Source organism: Lithobates pipiens, unplaced genomic scaffold (assembly GCF_037356315.1).
Source record: "Lithobates pipiens isolate NorthernLeopardFrog02 unplaced genomic scaffold, aLitPip1_a1.2 Scaffold_16, whole genome shotgun sequence".
Lineage (NCBI taxonomy): Eukaryota > Metazoa > Chordata > Amphibia > Anura > Ranidae > Lithobates > Lithobates pipiens.
Window position 1 is genome coordinate 203,366,564 of NW_027507748.1, and position 20,579 is coordinate 203,387,142.

Genomic DNA, 20,579 nt, shown 5'->3' on the forward strand with positions numbered 1-20,579 from the left:
AAAACGAACTGACCATCATGTGACCAATTAGCAATTCTTTTTGTGTCCAGACATTCCAGCCCCAGTTGAAAAATTCACAAATTCTTCCATGAGCTGATTTTCAGTAAGCGATAGAGCCAAAGAAACAATGATCCTAAATTACCAGATGATAGTTTGACATGACAAAAAAAAAAAAAAATGGTTTTCATAAAATATTATTCTGTAGATAAATATACATGGTGAGAACTAGCATTGAACAGTAGATATTTCAAGGAAAAAGCCACCCGCTTTCTTCTTTCTAAGCCCTTGTACACACGGTCGGACATTCCGACAACCAAATGCGCCTGATTTTTTTCTGACGGATTTTGTCCGAAACTGTTGCATACATACGGTCGGACAAAGTTGTCGGAAAATCCGATTGTTCAGAACGTGATGACGTTATTTCGTTATGACGGGACTATGTTCAGGCTAGTAGCCAATAGCTTTGGTCTAGGAATTTGATCTGAGCATGCGTGGCACTTTGTCCAATCGGAATTCTCTACACATGATCGGACAAAGTCCGATCGGATCATGTTGTCGGAAATTTTTTTAGCCAAGCTGGAAAACTTGGTCCATCGGATATACCGATGGAAACAGTCCGATGGAGCCCACACACGGTCGGATTATCCGACAACACTGTCCGACCAGACATTTTCCGTCTGAATATACGACCGTGTGTACAAGGGCTAAGGGCTGTTTTGGCCCAGTTTTATTAAGCGAAATCTCAAAAACAAAACATAAGTTTCCCTCACAGGAGTATGCAGCATTGCTCTTCTATGCAAACAATACAACATTCAGCCCTCCTGGCTTACACATATGGCCCTGTGGTTCTGGGCTTACTCTTCAGGCCCTTGTCTGTTTCCTACAGACTGTCCTCTCACACAAGCTTTGTCCATTCAGGTAGCACCCCCTTGCTGCTCTGGCTCCCACTTGTTGATCACAAGTATGCATTGGGAGCTTACCGATCCCTGCCGGTTACCGTGCTGGAAGCGTGCATGGAGCACGCTCTCAGTAGTGTAAGTAGTTTACACAAGGCCACTTATATGCGGCCACTCAAAGTGAAGGCCCGCCTGCAAAAAGCTGTACTGTCGGCGCCAAGGTGTAAACAGTAGAGGCTTTCTAACAAAAGTGTCAGTTCGAGGGTTGAGACAAACCATTTAATATTGACAGGGGGTGCTTACAATGGTCAACTTTAATTAATTTATGTAAAAACTTTATCCTAAAATGAAAAACAAACTGCTTTAGTTGCTCAAAAATGTTAGCAGGATTTGTTAGTGAAGTCCATCTAAATCTACTAGTGCATCATATGCCGCGTACACACGATCAAACAATCCGGTGGAAAAGTCCGGCAAACTCAAGTCCGCCAAACAATCCCCCTGTGTGTAGCCTCCGGCATACTTTTTTAACCCGAAAGTACGGCGGACTTAGAATGCACATAAATCTGCCCGCCGTACTCGCATTTCGGCGGACAATCCGGCCGTGTGTATGCCAGTCCGCCATACTTTTGAAATGAGCGGACTTTTCCCGCCCGGAGAAAAGTCCGCTCATTTCGAGCGGGTCTCCAGGTAGGCGGGGCCCGCGAAGGAGACATCGCTGGCCCCGCCGCCTGGTATGGACTTAAAGGGGAACCCCAACGCCGAAAAAAATTGGCGTGGGGGTCCCCCAAAGTCCACAACAGACCCTTGTCCGAGCACGCTACCCGGCCGGCCAGGAAAGGGGGGCGAGCGAGCGACCCCCCTTCTGAGCCGTACCAGGCCGCGTGCCCTCAACATGGGGGGGTGCCTTGGGGAAGGGGGGCCGCGCGGCCCCCCACCCCAAAGCACCTTGTCCCCATGTTGATGAGGACAAGGGCCTCTTCCCGACAACCCTGGCCGTTGGTTGTCGGGGTCTGCGGGCGGGGGGCTTTCAATCCGGGAGCCCCCTTTAATAAGGGGGCCCCCGGATACCGGCCCCCCACCCTATGTGAATGAGTATGGGGTACAATGTACCCCTACCCATTTACCTGTAAAATAAAAGTACAAAAAAAAACACAACACACGGGATAAAATACTTTATTGTACAGCTCCGGGGGTCTTCCGTCTTCGGGGGTCTTCTCGCTGGACTCCTCCGCTATCTTCTTGTAGCTCTTTTGCTAGCGGAGGAGTCCGGCTTTCTTCCTCGCCGTCGGCCTCTTCTCCCGACTTCGGGGGTCTTGTCCCCCTCTTCGGGTCTTCTGCCAGGCCACCGCGCCTTCTTATAGCTCTTTTACAGGCGGTGGCCCGGTCTTCTGTCGCCGCCGCCTTCCGTTCTTCTTCTTCTTCTTCTTCTTCTCCTTCTTCTCCTGGAGATGTTGACTCGATGCTCTCTCCGGCCACAATGCCAGGGACGCGCTGCGCGGCCACTTATATAGGGACAAGGGGCGGTGTCACATGGCTTTATGTCACATGGGTTGGTGTCACATCGTGACCCCGCCCCCTTACGATGTCACAGTCCCCATGTGACATCAACCCATGTGACCAACCCATGTGACATAAAGCCATGTGACACCGCCCCTTGTCCCTATATAAGTGGCAGCGCAGGGCGTCCCTGGCATTGCAGCCGGAGAGATCGTCGAGCCAACATCTCCTGGAGAAGAAGAAGAAGAACGGAAGGCGGCAGCGGCGACAGAAGACCGGGCCACCACCTGTAAAAGAGCTATAAGAAGGCGCGGTGGCCCGGCAGAAGAACCGAAGAGGGGGACAAGACCCCCGAAGTCGGAAGAAGAGGCCGGCGGCGAGGAAGAAAGCCGGACTCCTCCGCTAGCAAAAGAGCTACAAGAAGATAGCGGAGGAGTCCGGCGAGAAGACCCCCGAAGACGGAAGACCCCCGGAGCTGTGCAATAAAGTATTTTATCTTGTGTGTTGTATTTTTTTTTGTACTTTTATTTTACAGGTGAATGGGTAGGGGTACATTGTACCCCATACTCATTCACATAGGGTGGGGGGCCGGTATCCGGGGGCCCCCTTATTAAAGGGGGCTCCCGGATTCCGATAAGCCCCCCGCCCGCAGACCCCGACAACCAACGGCCAGGGTTGTCGGGAAGAGGCCCTTGTCCTCATCAACATGGGGACAAGGTGCTTTGGGGTGGGGGGGCCGCGCGGCCCCCCTTCCCCAAGGCACCCCCCATGTTGAGTGCACGCGGCCTGGTACGGCTCAGGAGGGGGGGGGCGCTCGCTCGCCCCCCTTTCCTGGCCGGCCGGGTAGTGTGCTCGGACAAGGGTCTGTTGTGGACTTGGGGGGGACCCCCACGCCCGATTTTTTTCGGCGTTGGGGTTCCCCTTTAAGTCCATATCAGGCGGCGGGGCTAGCGACGTCTCCTTCGCGGGCCCCACCTACCTGGAGACGCGCTCGAAATGAGCGGACTTTCCTCCGCGTGTGTGGGCGAGTCCGTTCATTTCGAAAGTACGGCGGACTTAGTACGCCGTATTAGTCCGCTGAAAAAGTGCCGTGTGTGGGCAAGTAGCCCGTTCGGAAATTCCGACGGACAGTCTGGCGGACGTCCGCCAGACTAAGTACGTCGGACAGACGGCTACGTGTGTACGCGGCTATAGACTCCCCTCTCTGCAGATTGACAATCCTTCTGTCCAAAGGTGACTCCATTGCGCCTCCATACAGAGTGGAGACACCCTAAGACAGGATGTGTTTTTTTTGGCCAGATCAACAGGTGAAAATAAAGGAAAAACACCTAAAAAAAGAGAGAAAACAAATGCAGCTAACACAATAAGGTGGAACTTTCATCATAAAATTAAAGTGGTAGTAAAGCTTTTTTATTTTTTTTAAAATAACAAACATGTCATACTAACCTGCTCTGTGCAGTGGTTTTGCAAAGAGCAGCTCAGATCCTCTCATTTGTGGTCCACTGCTGACGCTCCTGGCTCCTCATATGTGAATGGGGATCACATGACAAAAAGTGGCGGGGTCACTCGGTTACATCACCTTTTTTTTGGTGAATGGGTAGGGGTACAATGTACCCGATACCCATTCACATGGGGGTGGGGGCTTATTCCAGATTCCAATAAGCTCCCTGCCCACAGACCCTGACCCAAAGGGCCTGGTATGGATTTGGGGGGGGGGGGGCACACCGTTTTTTGTTTCTTAATTCTGTCATAGGGTTCCCCTTAACAACTTCAAGACACTATTATATATGCTGCACTGACTGCACTATACACTCTGCACTGTATTATATATACTACACTGACTGCACTATATACTCTAAACTGTATTATATATACTACACTGACTGCTCCATATACTCTAAACTGTATTATATATACTACACTGACTGCTCCATATACTCTGCACTGTATTATATATACACTACATTGACTGCACTATATCCTCTGCACTGTATTAAATATACTACACTGACTGCACTTTATACTCTGCACTGTATTATATATACTACACTGACTGCACTATATACTCTGCACTGTAATATATATACTATACTAACTTCACTATATACTCTGCATTGTATTATATATACTACACCGACTGCCCTATATACTCTGCACTGTATTATATATACTACACTGAGTTCAATATATACTCTCCACTGTATTATAGATACTACACTGGCTGCACTATATACTCTGCACTGTATTATTTATACACTACACTGACTGGACGCTCAATCCACTAACTAACATGCCTAATCTCTCTCTTATTACACACTATACACGGCCACTGTGTAAGCAGCCTTATATAGTGTGGGGCATGGACTTGGCCCCTGAGACATGATTGGCCAAAGACACCCTGCCTTTGGCCAATCATGGCTCTCACAGCACATTGCGGTGTAATTGACTAAAGCATACAGGTCAGGTGCATGCTTTGACCATTTAGCAGCCTTCAATGCACTCCGGGCGAACTTCCTGCGAGGGCTCCATATGTTTGTTTGTTCTACTAACAAACTAACAGCTGATGTTCAACTCGAATATCTAGCCCATCACTGTTTCTGATCAAGAAAACACTACATATAAGAAACAGCACACAAACATATTGATATTTGATGTGTTGTGTGGAAACGGTAAGGGTGAATGAAAAGTGTGTATGTCTCTTGTTAGACAGACATGCTGTGCCATACACCTACTGTATAGCGTGTTTACCACTTGTAAACGATACAGATAAAGATACAATTATTGCCAGTATCAGGATAATTAAAGTGCTCATTATTGTTTGCTAACATACCTTGTTTCTAGCATAACCTGAGAATTTGTTCGCACAGCCAGGCTGATTAAACAGCATTGTTTGATAATGGTTGGGCCTTTTTGCAAAAATGCTGGTTTTGTTACAGCAGCTGGCTATCTATTGCTAATAGGAGGTCAAAAAACAATTCTTGGCCATAAATCCTAGATAAAAAAAGCCTAGATATAGGCAAACTAAATATAGAAGCATCAGTTAGTGTTATTTAACCGAAAAACAAAAATGCAATATATTGCAACTTGCCAATCCTTAGATGTGTTGGCTGGATCACCAGGTGAAATAAAGGAAAAAGCATAAAGTTGAAAACGAATGCGGCCACCACATCTAAGAACTGGTATGCTGCAGTTTAAAACATTTTTATTTTTGAGTTATAAACAGCTTTAAGAGCTCTTTCACACTGCCAGCTCCCTAGCATCAGCGGTAAAGCGCTGCTAGTTTTAGCTGCGTTTTACCATAGTTTTTGCAGCGATTTTTGGGCGCTAGCAGGTAGCGCTTTTAACCCCCACCAACGGCCGAACAAAGGGTCAAAAGCGCCCGCAAAGTGCCATTGATTTCAATGGGCAGGGGCGCTTTAAGAGTGGTGTATATACTGCTTCTAAAGCACCTAAATAAAGCTGCTTGCAGGACTTTTTTTGACATCCTGCCAGTGCAGCGCCCCAGTGTGAAAGCACTCGGGCTTTCACACTGGGATTGCAGATGAGGGTTTTTTCAGGCGCTTTACAGATGATATCTTTAGTGCTAAAGCACCTGAAAACCGCCTCCAGTGTGAAAGGGGTCTAAAGGAGTTCTATGGTCAAAGCATACACTTTCAATTTATAACACCACCATTGTAAAACAATAGAAACAATAGTTATTTTCCACAATCCAATACTACACAGTATCTGCTTTTTGACTCTCACCACTCACTAGAATACAAACTGATTGTTGTTAGAACTATAAACCACAGGGCTGAGATGATAACAGCAAGCACAAAGTCTAAAGGCAAAAAGCACAGACAACTAAGGCGTGCGTTCTTACTTTATAATTACCCAGACTGGACTTTCATTAAAGTGATTGTAAAGTCTCATTTTTTTTCTATAAAAATAACAAACATATTATACTAACCTGCTCTGTTGCAGTAGATTTGCACTGAGCAGCCCAGATCCTCCTCTTCTCGGGTCCCTGGCTGGAGCTCCTGGCTTCTCCCTCATGTTCAGTGTCCCCACAGCAAGCAGCTTGCTATGGGGGCACTCAAGTCAAGCTGCAGCTTCATGTGTTCATTCAGACACGGAGCTGCGGTTCAGCCCCGCCCCTTCTCTCTCCTGATTGGCTAACTGACTGATTGACAGCAGCAGGAGCCAATGGCACCAGTGCTATGTCTCAGCCAATCAGGAGGGAGAACATCGCTAAACAGAGATGGGGCTCCGGTAAGTATTAGGATGGGCAAGGCTTTTTATCTTAATGCATAGAACACATTAACCACTTAAGGACCGGCTAACGAGTATATACGTCGGACAGGCAAATTAACGTATATTTACGTCACTTTGAATTTGCTGCCGCGAGCTCCGTGACCGTGCCCCCAGGACCTGCAAACTCGACGTGCCTCGATCGGGTCACAGAGCTGCAGGACAGGGAGGCAGGTGTAAGACAAGCATCTCCTCATTCTGCCTAGTGACACTGACACTGATTGTATGCTCCTTCTCATTGGGAGCAGCGATCAGTGACATGTCACTCATAGCCACGCCCCTCTAACAGTTAGAATCACTCCCTAGGATACACTTTACCCCTTCCTAGCCCCTAGTGCTTAACCCCTTCACTGCCAGTCACATTTACACAGTAATCGATACATTTTATAGCACTGATCGCTGTATAAATGTGAATGGTCCGAAAATAGCCCCAAAAATGTCCGACCATAATGTTGCAGTCACGAAAAAAAACGCTGATTGCCGCCATCACTAGTAAAACAAATTATTAATAAAAATGCCATAAAACTACCCATATTTTGTAGATGCTATACCTTTGCGCAATCCAATCAATAAATGCCTATTACGATTTTTTATATTATATTTTTAAAAGAATACATATCGGCCTAAACTGAGGGAAAAATTTGTTTTTAATATATTTTTTGGGGATAGTTATTATAGCAAAAAAGTAAAAAATATTGCATTTTTTTTTCAAAATTGTCTATTTTTGTTTATAGCGCAAAAAATAAAAATCACAGAGGTGATCAAATACCACCAAAAAAAATCTCTATTTGTGGAAAAAATTTTTTTGTTTGGGAGCCACTTCACACGACCTCGTAATTGTCAGCGACGCAGTGCCAAAGTGGCTCGGTCATTGGTACTGAAGTGGTTAAGATAAAAAACCTTCTGACTTTACAACCCCCTTAAAAACAGCCAGAGGGTCAAGCAAAAACATGGGTCTATCAAAGGGGAGAAGCAGAACATTTTCATCCCATATGTGACTTTAGTGTCTGAAAAACTCAGAATGATTCTTAACAAACATTACATCCCTGTGTCTGAAAAACCCAGCAATTCACTAAGATAGGAACAAGTATATCCAAAAGACCCAACACCCAAACACAGTGAAATAGCTTGGTATATTGCAGAGCATTGTAGTAAGTAATGCAAAGACCTGTACATTGGAGAGACAAAATATACTTTCAACCAACAGATTGCCCAATGAAGAAGGGTGACTTCTAATGCCGCGTACACACGACCAGCTTTCCCGTCAGAATAAACTCTTAAGGTTTTTCCGACGGAATTCCGCTGAAGCTGTCTGATTACATGTGCAGCACTATGTCAACTGCAGATCAGAGACTTATGCCCTGTACACATGACCGGTTTTCCCATCGGAATAAACTCTGAAGGTTTTTCTGACAGAGTTCCGACGGAATTCCTCTGAAACTGTCTTGCGTACACACGATCACACCAAAGTCCGATCATCAAGAACGTGGTGATGTACAGCACGTACGACGGGACTAGAAAAAGGAAGTTCAATAGCCAGTAGCCAATAGCTTCCGTCTCGTACTTGCTTTAGAGCATGTGCCGTTTTTTTGGTCCGTCGGAACAGCATACAGACGATCGATTTTCCTGATAGGAATTGGTTCAGTCGGAAATATTTAGAACATGTTCTATTTCTAGGTCCATCAGAATTTTCAAAAAAAAAGTCAGATGAGGCATACAGACAATCGGAATATAGGATGAAAAGCTTCCGTTTGACTTTTTCTGTTGGACATTCTGCTCTTGTGTACGGGGCATTACAGGGCAGGACTTGTTTTGATGACAGTGAGGTACATATTTTGAAGAAGAGGACAACTGATTAGCAACAGTAATGGAAGAGGAAATCTAAATCAAAATGGACCAACTAGTTCTAAACAGGCGGGGGGGGCATTCAACACCATGTAAATTGAAGGATTAAAACCTGTTGAAGATTTCCTGGCACCAAGCAAATATGTAATTGGAACAAGGTGTTTCATAACAGAAGTTCAGGAATCGAAAATGACAATCATACTCACCGAGGTGGCTGCAGCACTGATCCCAGCTGCAGCTGTCCCCTGCCACTTTGACTGTCAGTCAACAGCTCTGTGCTCTGGCCCACCAGCACTCACTGGAGCCCCTGGCTGTGGAGGGGGTGACAGCGACTGGCTCAGTCTCCCAGTGGCTCACTGAGAGGCTGAGCCAGCTGCTGGCCCAGACTTCTGGGTGCATCCTAGCGTTAAAGTTTATACAGAGCCAGCTGAGTGACAGATTTTAGCCTAATGTCGGTTGAATACGTGTCACAGGAGTATAGAACACAGTACACTTCTGTGACCCACGGGAAAACTAGAGCCAAAAGAACATTCAAAATCTGCTTTTACATATTCCACGGCGACTGGAATATTGTGACTGCATTACCTATAAATTCTGCGGTATGTTCTTGACACTTAAAGGGGTTGTAAACCCCAGTCATGAAATCTGAGCAAAACACGGTGCATGCGTGAGCTGCGCTGCACGCTGTGAATGGCCGGGCAATCTTCTGGGACCTGTGACGTGTCCCAGAAGATTGCAGGGAGGGAGGGGGGAGAGGTGATATTGCTTCCGGCACTGCGGCACCAGGGGAGGAAGTGGGAGCTGGGTGCCTCTAAAAAGAGGTTACCTGCCCCCCTCCCAAAAAAAATAAAAAATTACATGCCAAATGTGGCATGTCAGGGGTTCAGCATCACTTAAAGTGAAAGTTCAATTTTTAGGTGGAACTCCACTTTAAGGGGGCAAATCACTTCCAGGGCTGAAGTGGTTAAAAAGGATTTTAACACTTTACTGCTCTTTTGAAGGGGTGCAGGGAAGAGAGTGCTGCAGATAAACAAGTAAAACCTATTTGGGAAGATTTGTTTTATCTCTGTGTATTATCTGAGGTTGTTCACTTCACTGAGTATATGTAAGGCTTTACAACCACTTTAATTAACCTGAAGAAGCAGCTTGGCTAGCCTACAAAGCATCTTCATTGTTGAAGAACAAGTTCAGTTAAATGTGACTTAGGCCTCATTCACATAGCTAAATTGGCCATTGTGTAGCAAGTGTACTGTTGATATCTGTGGCCAGGAACCCAGGTATTTACAGATAACCCCGACTAGTAAACCTGTGCAAGTCAATGACAGGCCCCGCGGCTGTCTACCTCTGTAAGCATAAATCCGCATATATCCACACTTCAAGCAGTTACACATGGTTAGGGACGGATATTCCGTACTGGAGGAAATCTGTCTGCATTTAGGAACAATCATCCGTCCCTAACCATATGTAACTGATTGATGTTACATCGGTGAATAACCATTGGTCCTGTGAGCCTGTCATTGACTTGTACAGGCTTTCTGGCCTCAGCTGTCTGCAAACACCTGGTTGCAGGTATCTGCAATATAAGTGCCACACCATATCCAATTTGTGAAAGAGGCCTAACCTTTACTAGTCAGCTATTCAGCTCTGAAAATATGTTTCCAAGTTAATTATCTTGCCAGCTTCTTTTTTTACCTTTGGGAATAAAGCAAGGCCATGCATCCATTATTCCCAGATCAGCCTCGCCTTCTTTGCTGTAGTTGCTGTTATTTGAAATAAATCAAAAATTGGCACTCCCCTCAATGATTAAAGGAAAATAAGCAAGAATTATTTTGTAAGAAGGAGCATTAAAGCACAACTATTTCTTTGTAACACAAAGCAGCAAACAATCATATGCGTAAGAGGTCATGCATATTGTTGCATTTGTACAAGATAAGCATGCTAGCGTATTTTTTGTGCCTCATATCTCCTTGTGTTATTTACATCTGCCCATAGACATGAATGGTTGCAGCGTACTGTACGCAGCTAAAGCCCCATACACACTATCAGTTTTTCTTCTGAGTTTTTCCTTCAGATTTACCAAAACCATGTAGTGCAAGGGCCTGCCTGATTTCATACAAATTGAAACTTCTAAGGTTTGACCTCATATTATATGGTTTTGGTAAATCTGAAGGAAAAACTCAGCAGAAACACTGATAGTGTGTATGGGGCTTAAGTCTGCTTGTGCAAAGTGGTGCGTGTGCACAGGATTAAGGTCCTGAAGGCATGTACTTTTGTGTATAGCCACCTGCAACTATTGTTGTCTATGGGCGGTTGTACAGAGCACAAGGATCTCCCGCATACAAAAAATGTGCTTCTGTGCATACCTTGTTCTGTAGAATACACCCTTGTGTATGACCCCTAAAGAGCAAACATGGTTGCGACCCCCCCCCCCCCCCAAGACATTTTTGAATCACAGTGGATTTATTTATTTTTTCTTTTACACTAATCAACAGAAATACTCAGAGGCTTAACTAGAACCTTCAGATGATCACATGTAAACAGACTTGCTGGTTATCCGCAGGCCTTTCCTCCCACGTTGTCAAGAATGTTAGTAAATTGTTTACACTAATAATCAGTGCCCCAATAATAAGTGCCCATTAATGCCGCCTATCTGTGCTCATCAATGATGCCTATCAGTGCTGCCTATCAGTGCCCATCAATTCCGCCTATATTGCCGCGTACACACGAGCGGACTTTTCAACATCCAAAGTCCGACGGACTGAGTCCGTCAGACTATTCGATCGTGTGTGGGCTGCAACGGACTTTTGACTCGCCAAAGTCCGAAGGACTTTAGAATATGGAACATGCTTCAAATTTTCCCGACGGAACTCCGCCGGACCCGGGTCCCTTCGAAAACTCCGCTCGTGTGTATGCTATTCCGACGGACTAAAACCGACGCTAGGGCAGCTATTGGCTACTGGCTATGAACTTCCGTATTCGAATCCAGTCGTACGTCATCACGTTCGAATCCGTCGGAGTTTAGTGTGATTGTGTGTGGCCAAGTCCGCTCCGCCGAAAAGTCCGTCAGAACTCCGTCGGAACTCCGGCAGAACTCCGACGGAACTCCTTCGGAAGTCTGTCGGACATAAGTCCTCTCGTGTGTACGGGGCTTAAGTGTTACCTATTATTGCTCATCAATGCCGCCTATTAGTGCCCATAAATACTGCCTATCAGCACCACCTATCAGTGTTCATCAATGCTGCCTAACAGCGTCCATCAGTGCAACCTATCAGTGCTCTTCAATGATGCCCATCAGTGTAATCTATTTGTGCTCATCAGTGCCACCTATCAGTGCTCATTAATGCCACCTACCAGTATCTATCAGTGCCCAATGCCCATCAGTGCTGCCGATCAGGGCTCATCAATGCTGCCTATCAGTGTTCATCAATGCTGCCTATCAGTACCACCTATCAGTGCTCACCAATGCTGCCTATGAGTCCTGCCTATGAATTCTCATCAATGTTGCCTATCAGAGGTCATCAATACTGCCATACTGCAGGGAATTCTGCCTATCAGTGCTCATTAGTGCAGCCTATGAGTTCTGTCTATCAGTGCTCATCAATGCCCCACAGTGCCACCTAATCAGTGTCCATTAATCCCACCTATCAGTGGGCATTAGTGCCTCCTATCAGTGCTCATCAATGTAGCCTATCTTTTCCCATTAGTGCCTCCTATCAGTGCTCATCAATGCCTCCTATCAGTGCTCATCAATGCCTCCTATCAGTGCTCATCAATGCCTCCTATCAGTGCCCATCAGTGCCTCCTATCAGTGCCCATCAGTGCCTCCTATCAGAGCTCATCAATGCCTCCTATCAGTACTCATCAGTGCCTTCTCAGCACAGCTCTGAGCTGACAGCGTCTATCTCACAGAACAGTACAGAGCTGGCATTGACAGTTCTTCCCCTTCTGTCCTCTCTTGCCTGTGATTATACAGCACACAACCGATCTGCTGCCCCTTCTCCCCCCTCCTCTCTCCTGTGTGTGCTCTGAGGGCAGTCAGGTGTGAAGCTAACAAACTTACATTTCCCGCGGAGCACACACAGGATAGGGGAAGGGGGAGCAGATCGGCTGTGTCCTGTCTTATTCCGTGCGAGAGAGGACGGAGGGGGAAATAGAACTGTCAATGCCAGCTCTGTGCTGTTCCATGAGATAGACACTGTCAGCTCAGAGCCGTGCGACTAGCAACCCCGCTGGGGCCCCCGACAGTGGTGGAATGCCAGGGCCCCATCACAGGTGCGACTGTTGCGACCCTGGTAATTCTGCCACTGGAAATACTGTCTTTAATGCCAAAGTAAAACATATATTTCTGCAAATTGACTGAAATTGAAGTGATACTAAATTCTAGTTTTTTATATTTTTTTTATTTTTTAACTGCTCTGTGAAGTGTTTTTTCACAGAGCAGCCCATATTCTCCTCTTCTTGGGTCCCTTGACGGCGCTCCTGGCCTCTCCCTCCTGTTGAGTGCCCCCACAGCAAGCAGCTTGCTGTGGGGGCACCCGAGCCAGGCAGGTCCGTGTGTCCATTCAGACATCCTGAACTGGCTCTTTGGCTCACTGAATTTGATTGACAGTAGCGTGAGCCAATGGCAGCCCCCTGCTGTCTCAGACAATCAGGAGGGAGAGTCCTGTACAGCTGAGTCTCTCCTTCAACTTTGCTGGATCAAGATGGGCTCAGGTAAATATTAGGGGGGATGAGGGTGGCTTTTGCATAGAATGCATTAAGATAAAAAAAACCTTCTGCCTTTACAACCCCTTTAATTACAATGAATTGAACACAAACTAACTGGCTGTATAAGTATACACTTCTTCAAACCAGTATTCAGCAGATGCACTTTGGCAAGAATAGCAGCCTTGTGTCTGTGTGGCTAGATCTCTATTTGTTTTGGATATCTGGATTTTGCAATCTCCCCATTTGGATTTGCCAGCTCCAGCTCTGTTATGCCTCGTACACACAATCGGATTTTCGTATGGGAAATGTTTGATGTGAGCTTGTTGTCAGAAAGTCCGACTGTGTGTATGCTCCATAGAACATTTTTGATAGCAGGTTCTTCAAATTTTTTTTTTTGTCGGAAATTACGAGTGTGTGTACACAATTCCGACGCACAAAAGTCCACGCATGCTCGGAATCAAGCAGAAAAGCCGCACTGGCTACCGAACTTAATTTTTCTTGGCTCGTCGTACGTCACCGCATTCTTGACGTTCGGAATTTCTGACATTTGTGTGACCGTGTGTATGCAGGACAATTTAGAGCCAACATCCTTCGGAAAAAAATCCACGGTTTTGTTGTCAGAATGTCCGATCATGTGTACAGGGCTTTAGATTGTTTGAGGATTGTGAGTGAACAGCATTTTCCAAGAAGTACTGAATATGCTTTGAGAGTTTTGGAATCTTACATTATAACAATATAACTTGTATACCAGTAGAAGTAATATATTTAGCCATGTATAGGCATCCAAAGCAGTTCATAGATGGCCAAATACTTTACATTTAATTTTATATTATTACTTACCCTGGAGCAAGAACTAAGATAATTATTTCTCTTTATTTCTGGCACGCCTAGACATAGCAAGCTTTTAACCCTTGCAAAATGGGAGTTTAGGGTTTGCCACCTCATTCCTTTAAAACTGTACACATATGAATTCCACAGTATCTGTGGCTGATTAAGGTAGTAATTAAACTCACATGATGCCTTATCTGCATTAAATTAACCTCAGAACTTGTGTAATTCATATGCGTTCGGGTTTAAAGGGATGAGGTGGCAACCGTAGAGTGCGTTGACAATCGTTTAGTTTTTTTTACATTCGCAATTAAATAATTGGAGCCTGCTTTTTTAGTGGATCTACAAGTTAAGAAATCTCTGTGTTTGATAGTAAGATTCCAATTCAGAAATATTGTTAGCCCGCTATAATGTCCTATTAGTTGCAAGAAATGCAAAAAAAGTAAAATAAACCACTTACCTTTGTAGTTACAGTCACTATGAAACAATCTTTAAAATCCCTCCCTTTTTGCCCTGCCAACTCACAGATGGTAGTGGGGAGCTGAGCTACTGAGAGAAAATAAGGCCTCATACACATGGTGCCAGTGCTGCTCCAGGAGGCACAGGTGTAGCATCAACCCTGTTGATAGCAACCTGTCAAAACCTATGATAGCCTGAAATATGCAGCAGCACTTGCGTTTAGCTATACAAGGTTGTATGCCCCAAATGCAGAAATGCACACTTTTTATGGGGGTAGTGGAGGAACTGTCCCACTTCTAGACAGATCGCTGCGACGATCTGAGCGGTCATTCAGTGCACCCCCCCTTTCCCCGCAGTCTTCTAGAGCACATCACGGGTCCCAGAAGACTGTGGGACCCTTCACATAGCGCAGCACGACTCAGCTCGGCTCACACATGTGCAATGGCAAACCGGCAGTGAAGCCTTGTGGTTTTCCTTTCTTAAAATGTTGGTATCTGGAACCAAAGCCAATTAAAGAATCAGCATAGGTGAGGATAGCGCTAGATCCCTGGACAGGTATGTGTTCTTATATTAAGAGTCAGCAGCTACAGTATTTGTAGCTGCTGACTTTTAATTTTTTGAGGAGAGACCGGAGTGCTTCTTTAACCACTTCAGCCCCGGAAGGATTTGCCCCCTTCCTGACCAGGCCATTTTTTGCGATACGACACTGAGTTGCTTTAACTGACAAAAATAGCCACTGATTATTGTGTAAATGTCACTGGCAGGAAAGAGGTTAACACTAGGGGGCGATCAAGGGGTTATATGTGTTCCCTCAGTGTGTGTTCTAACTGCAGGGGAAAAGGAGTAACTAGTAGGAACACATGACCTCTCTCTCCACTCCTGTCAAAACCGGGATTTGTGTGTTTACACACACAGATCCCCATTCTGTCTCTCGTGCCCGCGATCACGGGTGGCTGGTGGTCATCGCGACTGCCGGCCATGCCTGCTAAGGCTCTTAAAGGAGCCAACGTACCTGTATGTCGTTTTGTGCAGGGCTGCCAACTTGCTGACGTATATGTACAGCATCCAGCGATCTTATATTTCAGCCCACACACGATTGAATTGTCCGGCAGGCCATAGTCCGATTGTGTGTACGCGGCATAAGACTTAATTACACAGAGTCTGCAGCTACAGAGGTCAGTGAAAGCTTGTTTTGAAGGTTTATGTACTGCTTCTAAAACTTTAATTCATTATATCGGCAAATGGTTTAAACACAGACAGCAAGAGTAACAACAGCTTCGGGAAAAGCCGGAAGACAGTAGGATCCAGGAAATGTCAGGTTCCTATTCATTTTGCAGCGCTTTTAAAAAAATTTGAAGCAAAAAAAAAAAAAGAAAAAAATGATACATATGTCTATCATTCTTTATGTTTTAATAAAAGCATTCAAATCAAAAAGCTTGAGCTAAGGCACATCACTTATAACTATTGGCCCACACAGAAACAGTACTTTAGTATATGTATTTTGGCTCATTTTATGAGAAGTTCTGATTCTGAAGCCTTCACTTCAGATCATTTTAGATTTATTTTAGCTGTGTTATTGATTTTAACTGAAAAATTTAGGAAGAGAATATAAAGCCTTACGGGTAAAAGTATCATCTATCAGCCAAGAATTTTACCTTCATGCCTGTGACAATGCTATGGTGGGTTATAAAGGGTTATGTCAGCAAAGTATTCTGATGATGCTACTGCTGTCATTGCAGGTCTTACGGCTGCTAAGTTGCTTGTGGAATCAGGACTTAATGTTGTAGTACTGGAAGCGCGGAACAGAGTCGGGGGAAGAACACATACGATTAGGGTAAGTTTGTGATTACTGAAATGTAAGTAGAATAACAGCTTATTTTTAACTTACTACATAGCTAATAGGAATTAAACAAAAAACTATTAGATAAGCACTTGAACGGCCGCAACATACAGGGATATACAATGTAATACTGACATATAATCACACACATTGGTTGGACTTAATGGACTTGTGTCTTTTTTCAACCTCACCAAATATGTAACTATGTAAGGAATGCATGCCATTAGGCCTGCATGTTATCATAACACACACCAGATAGCAGACTGTTTCCTTTCCAAACTCTCTCTGCACTGTGTCAAAATCTGCTAGGAACAGCGTTCATTTTTCAGCAGCTTCTCTAGTCAAAACATTATTACTCGAAGCCCTGAAGAAGGGAGGTTCAGAAACTCCGAAACTCGCTAGCTACCCCATACAAAAAATAAATAAATAGAAGGTGGTTATTTCATCTACCGTAATCACCTTACTGATTCATTCTTCTTGCCCCTGGGCCTTGTTATAGAGGGTTCCCTAATAACCCCTTAACGAATGTGGTACAAAAAACAAACAAAAAAACTTCAAGTTGTTGGATTGCTAGTTTTCAGTACTGGTATTTAGAGGCATTGTACATTATTACAAAGCTGCTCCTGATGTTGGATAAGGTATTGTACTACAGTGGTTCGTTTAGCATTGGGGATTAATGCAGGGCATAATTTAGTTGAATATGAGTCAGGGTTATAGAGAATTTAGTTTGTGTTATGGTTAATGTTTAGGGAGTTAAAGGAGACTTGTACTGAGCATGTTGTGCCACACGCCAAAAGAAGAAAATCATGTGTGGATGGAGTAGCAGGGTTTTGTTTTATCATGGCAAAACTGCCCCTTTTATAACCAGTAGGATAATGCTAATGAATCAGTCAAAAAGGTGGAAGAAGTACAGATCGACATAGTGAATAAAGTAGGAGCAGGTAAGTTGTTGCACTGCAGATCTCCAGGTACAGCTTTCTCTCTAGAAAGCAGCACAGTAGTAACATAACATCACCAGATCTTACTCTAAAGCTCATGAGACTAGCAGTCAGATGCAGCAGGGCCTTACATCAGTGGTCATCATCCCTGTCCTCAGGGCCCACTAACAGGCCAAGTTTGCAAGATAACTGAAATACATCACATGTGATATAATTTGCTGCTCAGTAATTGTAGTATTCTAGTCTGAATCTCCAAGGTAATACATAAAACCTGGCCTGTTAGTGGACCCTGAGGACAAGGATGATGACCACTACCTTATATAATCCAGCACTACAAATATACAGCTCCTGTATGAAGCTACAGAACCGATGTATCTAGGCAAAGTCACAAGTACATTGCTATTTTTTAGGAGAATTCCTAGAAAAAAGGTCGATTTTCATAGTACTGCTTTTGAGTAAGGTCCATTTTAGGTGGTGTAGGCTTATATTGGGGGAAATGTTGAGTGTTAGACCGAGAGGTTAAGTGTTAGTATTCAGTGTCAAGCTTTAGGTTACAGGTAAATTTAAGGACTAATTTTAGGGTATAAATTAAAGGGGGGGCTGCGCTTGCAAATTAAAGAATTGCTAAGATATAGAAATGACAATTGTGAGGCGCATGGGCAAAGCCTGACTGAGCAGATATGCCAGCTTAGAGCTCTGTTCTGGAAGGGATGTTTCTGCCATATTATACATGTCCCTGCTCAGCTTCACCCGGTTAATATTGTTACTTGGTCTGCTAATAACCCCTGCCACTTAAAGCGGAGTTCCAACCTAAAGTGGAACTTCCGCTCATCGGAACCCTCCCCCCCTCCGGTGCCACAGTTGGCACCTTTCAGGGGGGAGGGGGTGCAGATACCTGTCTAAGACAGGTATTTGCACCCACTTCCGGGCATAGACTCCCACGGGAGTCTGTGCCTCTTCCTGTCCCGCCGTGCTGTCTGCTGGGGCACACATGGGTCCCAAAGACAGAGCGGAGCATACTCATTGCGCTGCTTGACTCGTGCATGCACAGTAGGGAACCGGGAAGTGAAGCCACAACGCTTCACTTCCTGATTCAATCACGAGAATGGCGGCGGCAGCAGCTGAGAGTCGAGCGATTGATCGGCCTTAGCTGCTGACATCGCTGGACTCCAGGAAAGGTAAGTGCCCATTTATTAAAAGTCAGCAGCTGTAATATTCGTAGCTGCAGGCTTTTAATAATTTTTATTGGGTGGACTCCCTCTTTAATGTAAAGTTTCTTGGGAGTTCTGGTCTGAAATTGAAGCCAAAAAACAACAAAGCAACGCTGACTCAGGTTTCAGTCAGAATGACACTAGCTTTATCCTCTTCCCCTGTTACCTCAAACTCAACTGGGGGAATATGACTCAGGTTCATACAAACTTCACAAATGACCAAAGATCTTTCACAGACCCTGGCCATTCTTCTGTTCTAAGGCAATTTGAAAAAATGCTTTACAAAGCCCTTTAACCTCCTTAGCGGTAATCCCGAGTCTGGCTCGGGTTGGGAATTTCATTACAATAGCGGTAACCCCGAGCCAGACTCGGGTTTGCACCGCTCGATGCAGGGGAGGACACAGGTAACGTTACTTACCTTGTCCCCTGGATCCAGCGATGTCCGCCGCGCTGTGTGATGGAGCCGTCCTGTGCTCGATTCACAGTGCCGAATGCCGCCGAGCTCCGTTCCCTGCGACGTTACGACGCACGGGAGCGGAGAACGGCAGCAAATTCAAAAAAGTAAAAACACACAAAACACACACAGCACTGTAATCTTACAGATTACAGTGCTGTAGTAAAAAATACACACCCCCTTTGTCCCTAGTGGTTTGTGCAATGCCCTGCATGCACTTTTATATTATAAATACTGTTTTTTACTGCTTGAAATTTGGAGATTGTCCATAGCAACCAAAACATGTCCCTTTTTCAGTTTTTTTGGGATTTGATTACATTATTGAATAATTTTTATTATTCTTTATTATATTATAAACTTTATCATACCCGGGATGTCTGCTAGACTCTGTTTTGAAGAGATTTCAGAGCGTTCTTCCTAAGAATTACAGGACTACAAAATAAAAGCCAGATTTCCATGCAAAATAATTGTACCGCTTTCAGCACCTTATTCCAGACTGAATCATACCGCCAGGGAGGTTAAACAAACTTCAGATCATATAACAAACAGTCTCACTAGGGAAATCAGGGAACTGGGCCAACACACTGCAAATCGTGAACTGCGAGTTGATGAACTTGAAAATAACACCCAGACTTATGCAGTTGAATTTGAAAACCTCAAAGAGGAAAATGTAGTCCTCCAATCTCGTTTAGAAGATTACAAAAATAGGGCCCGACATTCCAATATCCGTATATGTGGAATACCTGCATCTGTCACTGATTTCCAAGCCACTATGCTATCCCTATTTCAAGAACTACAGCCTTCCATACCAGTCGAACAAATGAAGATGGACGAGGTTCATAAAGCCCTCACACCTCGCAAAGTTGATGGACCACTGCGCAGTATTTCACTATTTCTGTACCAAGGAACAACTTCTAGCTGCAGCTAGAGCAAAAGATTCTCTGATTTTCCAGGGACATACCTATCAACTTTTTGTTGATATATCTCAGCTCACCATCTCTAAGCATCAGGCATGGAAGCCACGCCTTCACGTTTTACAGCGACACCAAATCACCTATCAATGGGGCTTTCCATTTTCAATTTGCTTCACTTACCAAGGATCTAAATATGTCTGCCGTTCTACTGAAGAACTCCAATCCTCTTTACAAAACATTCAGCTTATAGAATGCCCTCTCAACCAAAGCAACGCACAAAATTGAATGGTTACCCGTTCCCTGCAAAAATCAGCTAGTGCTGAAGGAAATAACAGTCTCCGGGGGAATCAAAACGTGGTCGAGGACTCTATGGACTGACTTTTTACTTTTTGTTTGACTCAATGTCAGTTATTCTTATATCTTTAACTTCCAACTAACTAGATGTTTGGTAAACTTTTTTTTTTTGTCTTACCAGTTTTAGAACTCACTCGATGCAAAAGTTTTTCCATACTTTAACTCCTTACTTTTCAGCTGGTCTCTTTTTTTTTTTTTTTTTGTTGACAGCAGTCAGTTGTTCGCTATATTTCTTTACATATTTTAATGTTTTCTGTCATGTTTTTTGTTTCTTGTTTCTTACTCCATCCCTTCCCTTTCTCATGACACATTGATGGGTATGGAACTTTCTGGGACAATGGTATAA

At 44.6% G+C, this 20,579-nt stretch overlaps 1 protein-coding gene across 1 annotated transcript in view; it reads left to right on the top strand.

Annotated features, from left to right (window-relative positions):
- The window catches only part of LOC143982305 (amine oxidase [flavin-containing] A-like), a 191,597-nt gene that overhangs the window by 24,656 nt on the left and 146,362 nt on the right, over window positions 1-20,579 (top strand). The window contains exon 2 of the mRNA XM_077480914.1: window positions 16,262-16,356. Coding sequence (XP_077337040.1) covers window positions 16,262-16,356 — 95 coding nt within the window. The remainder of the gene's footprint in view (window positions 1-16,261; window positions 16,357-20,579) is intronic.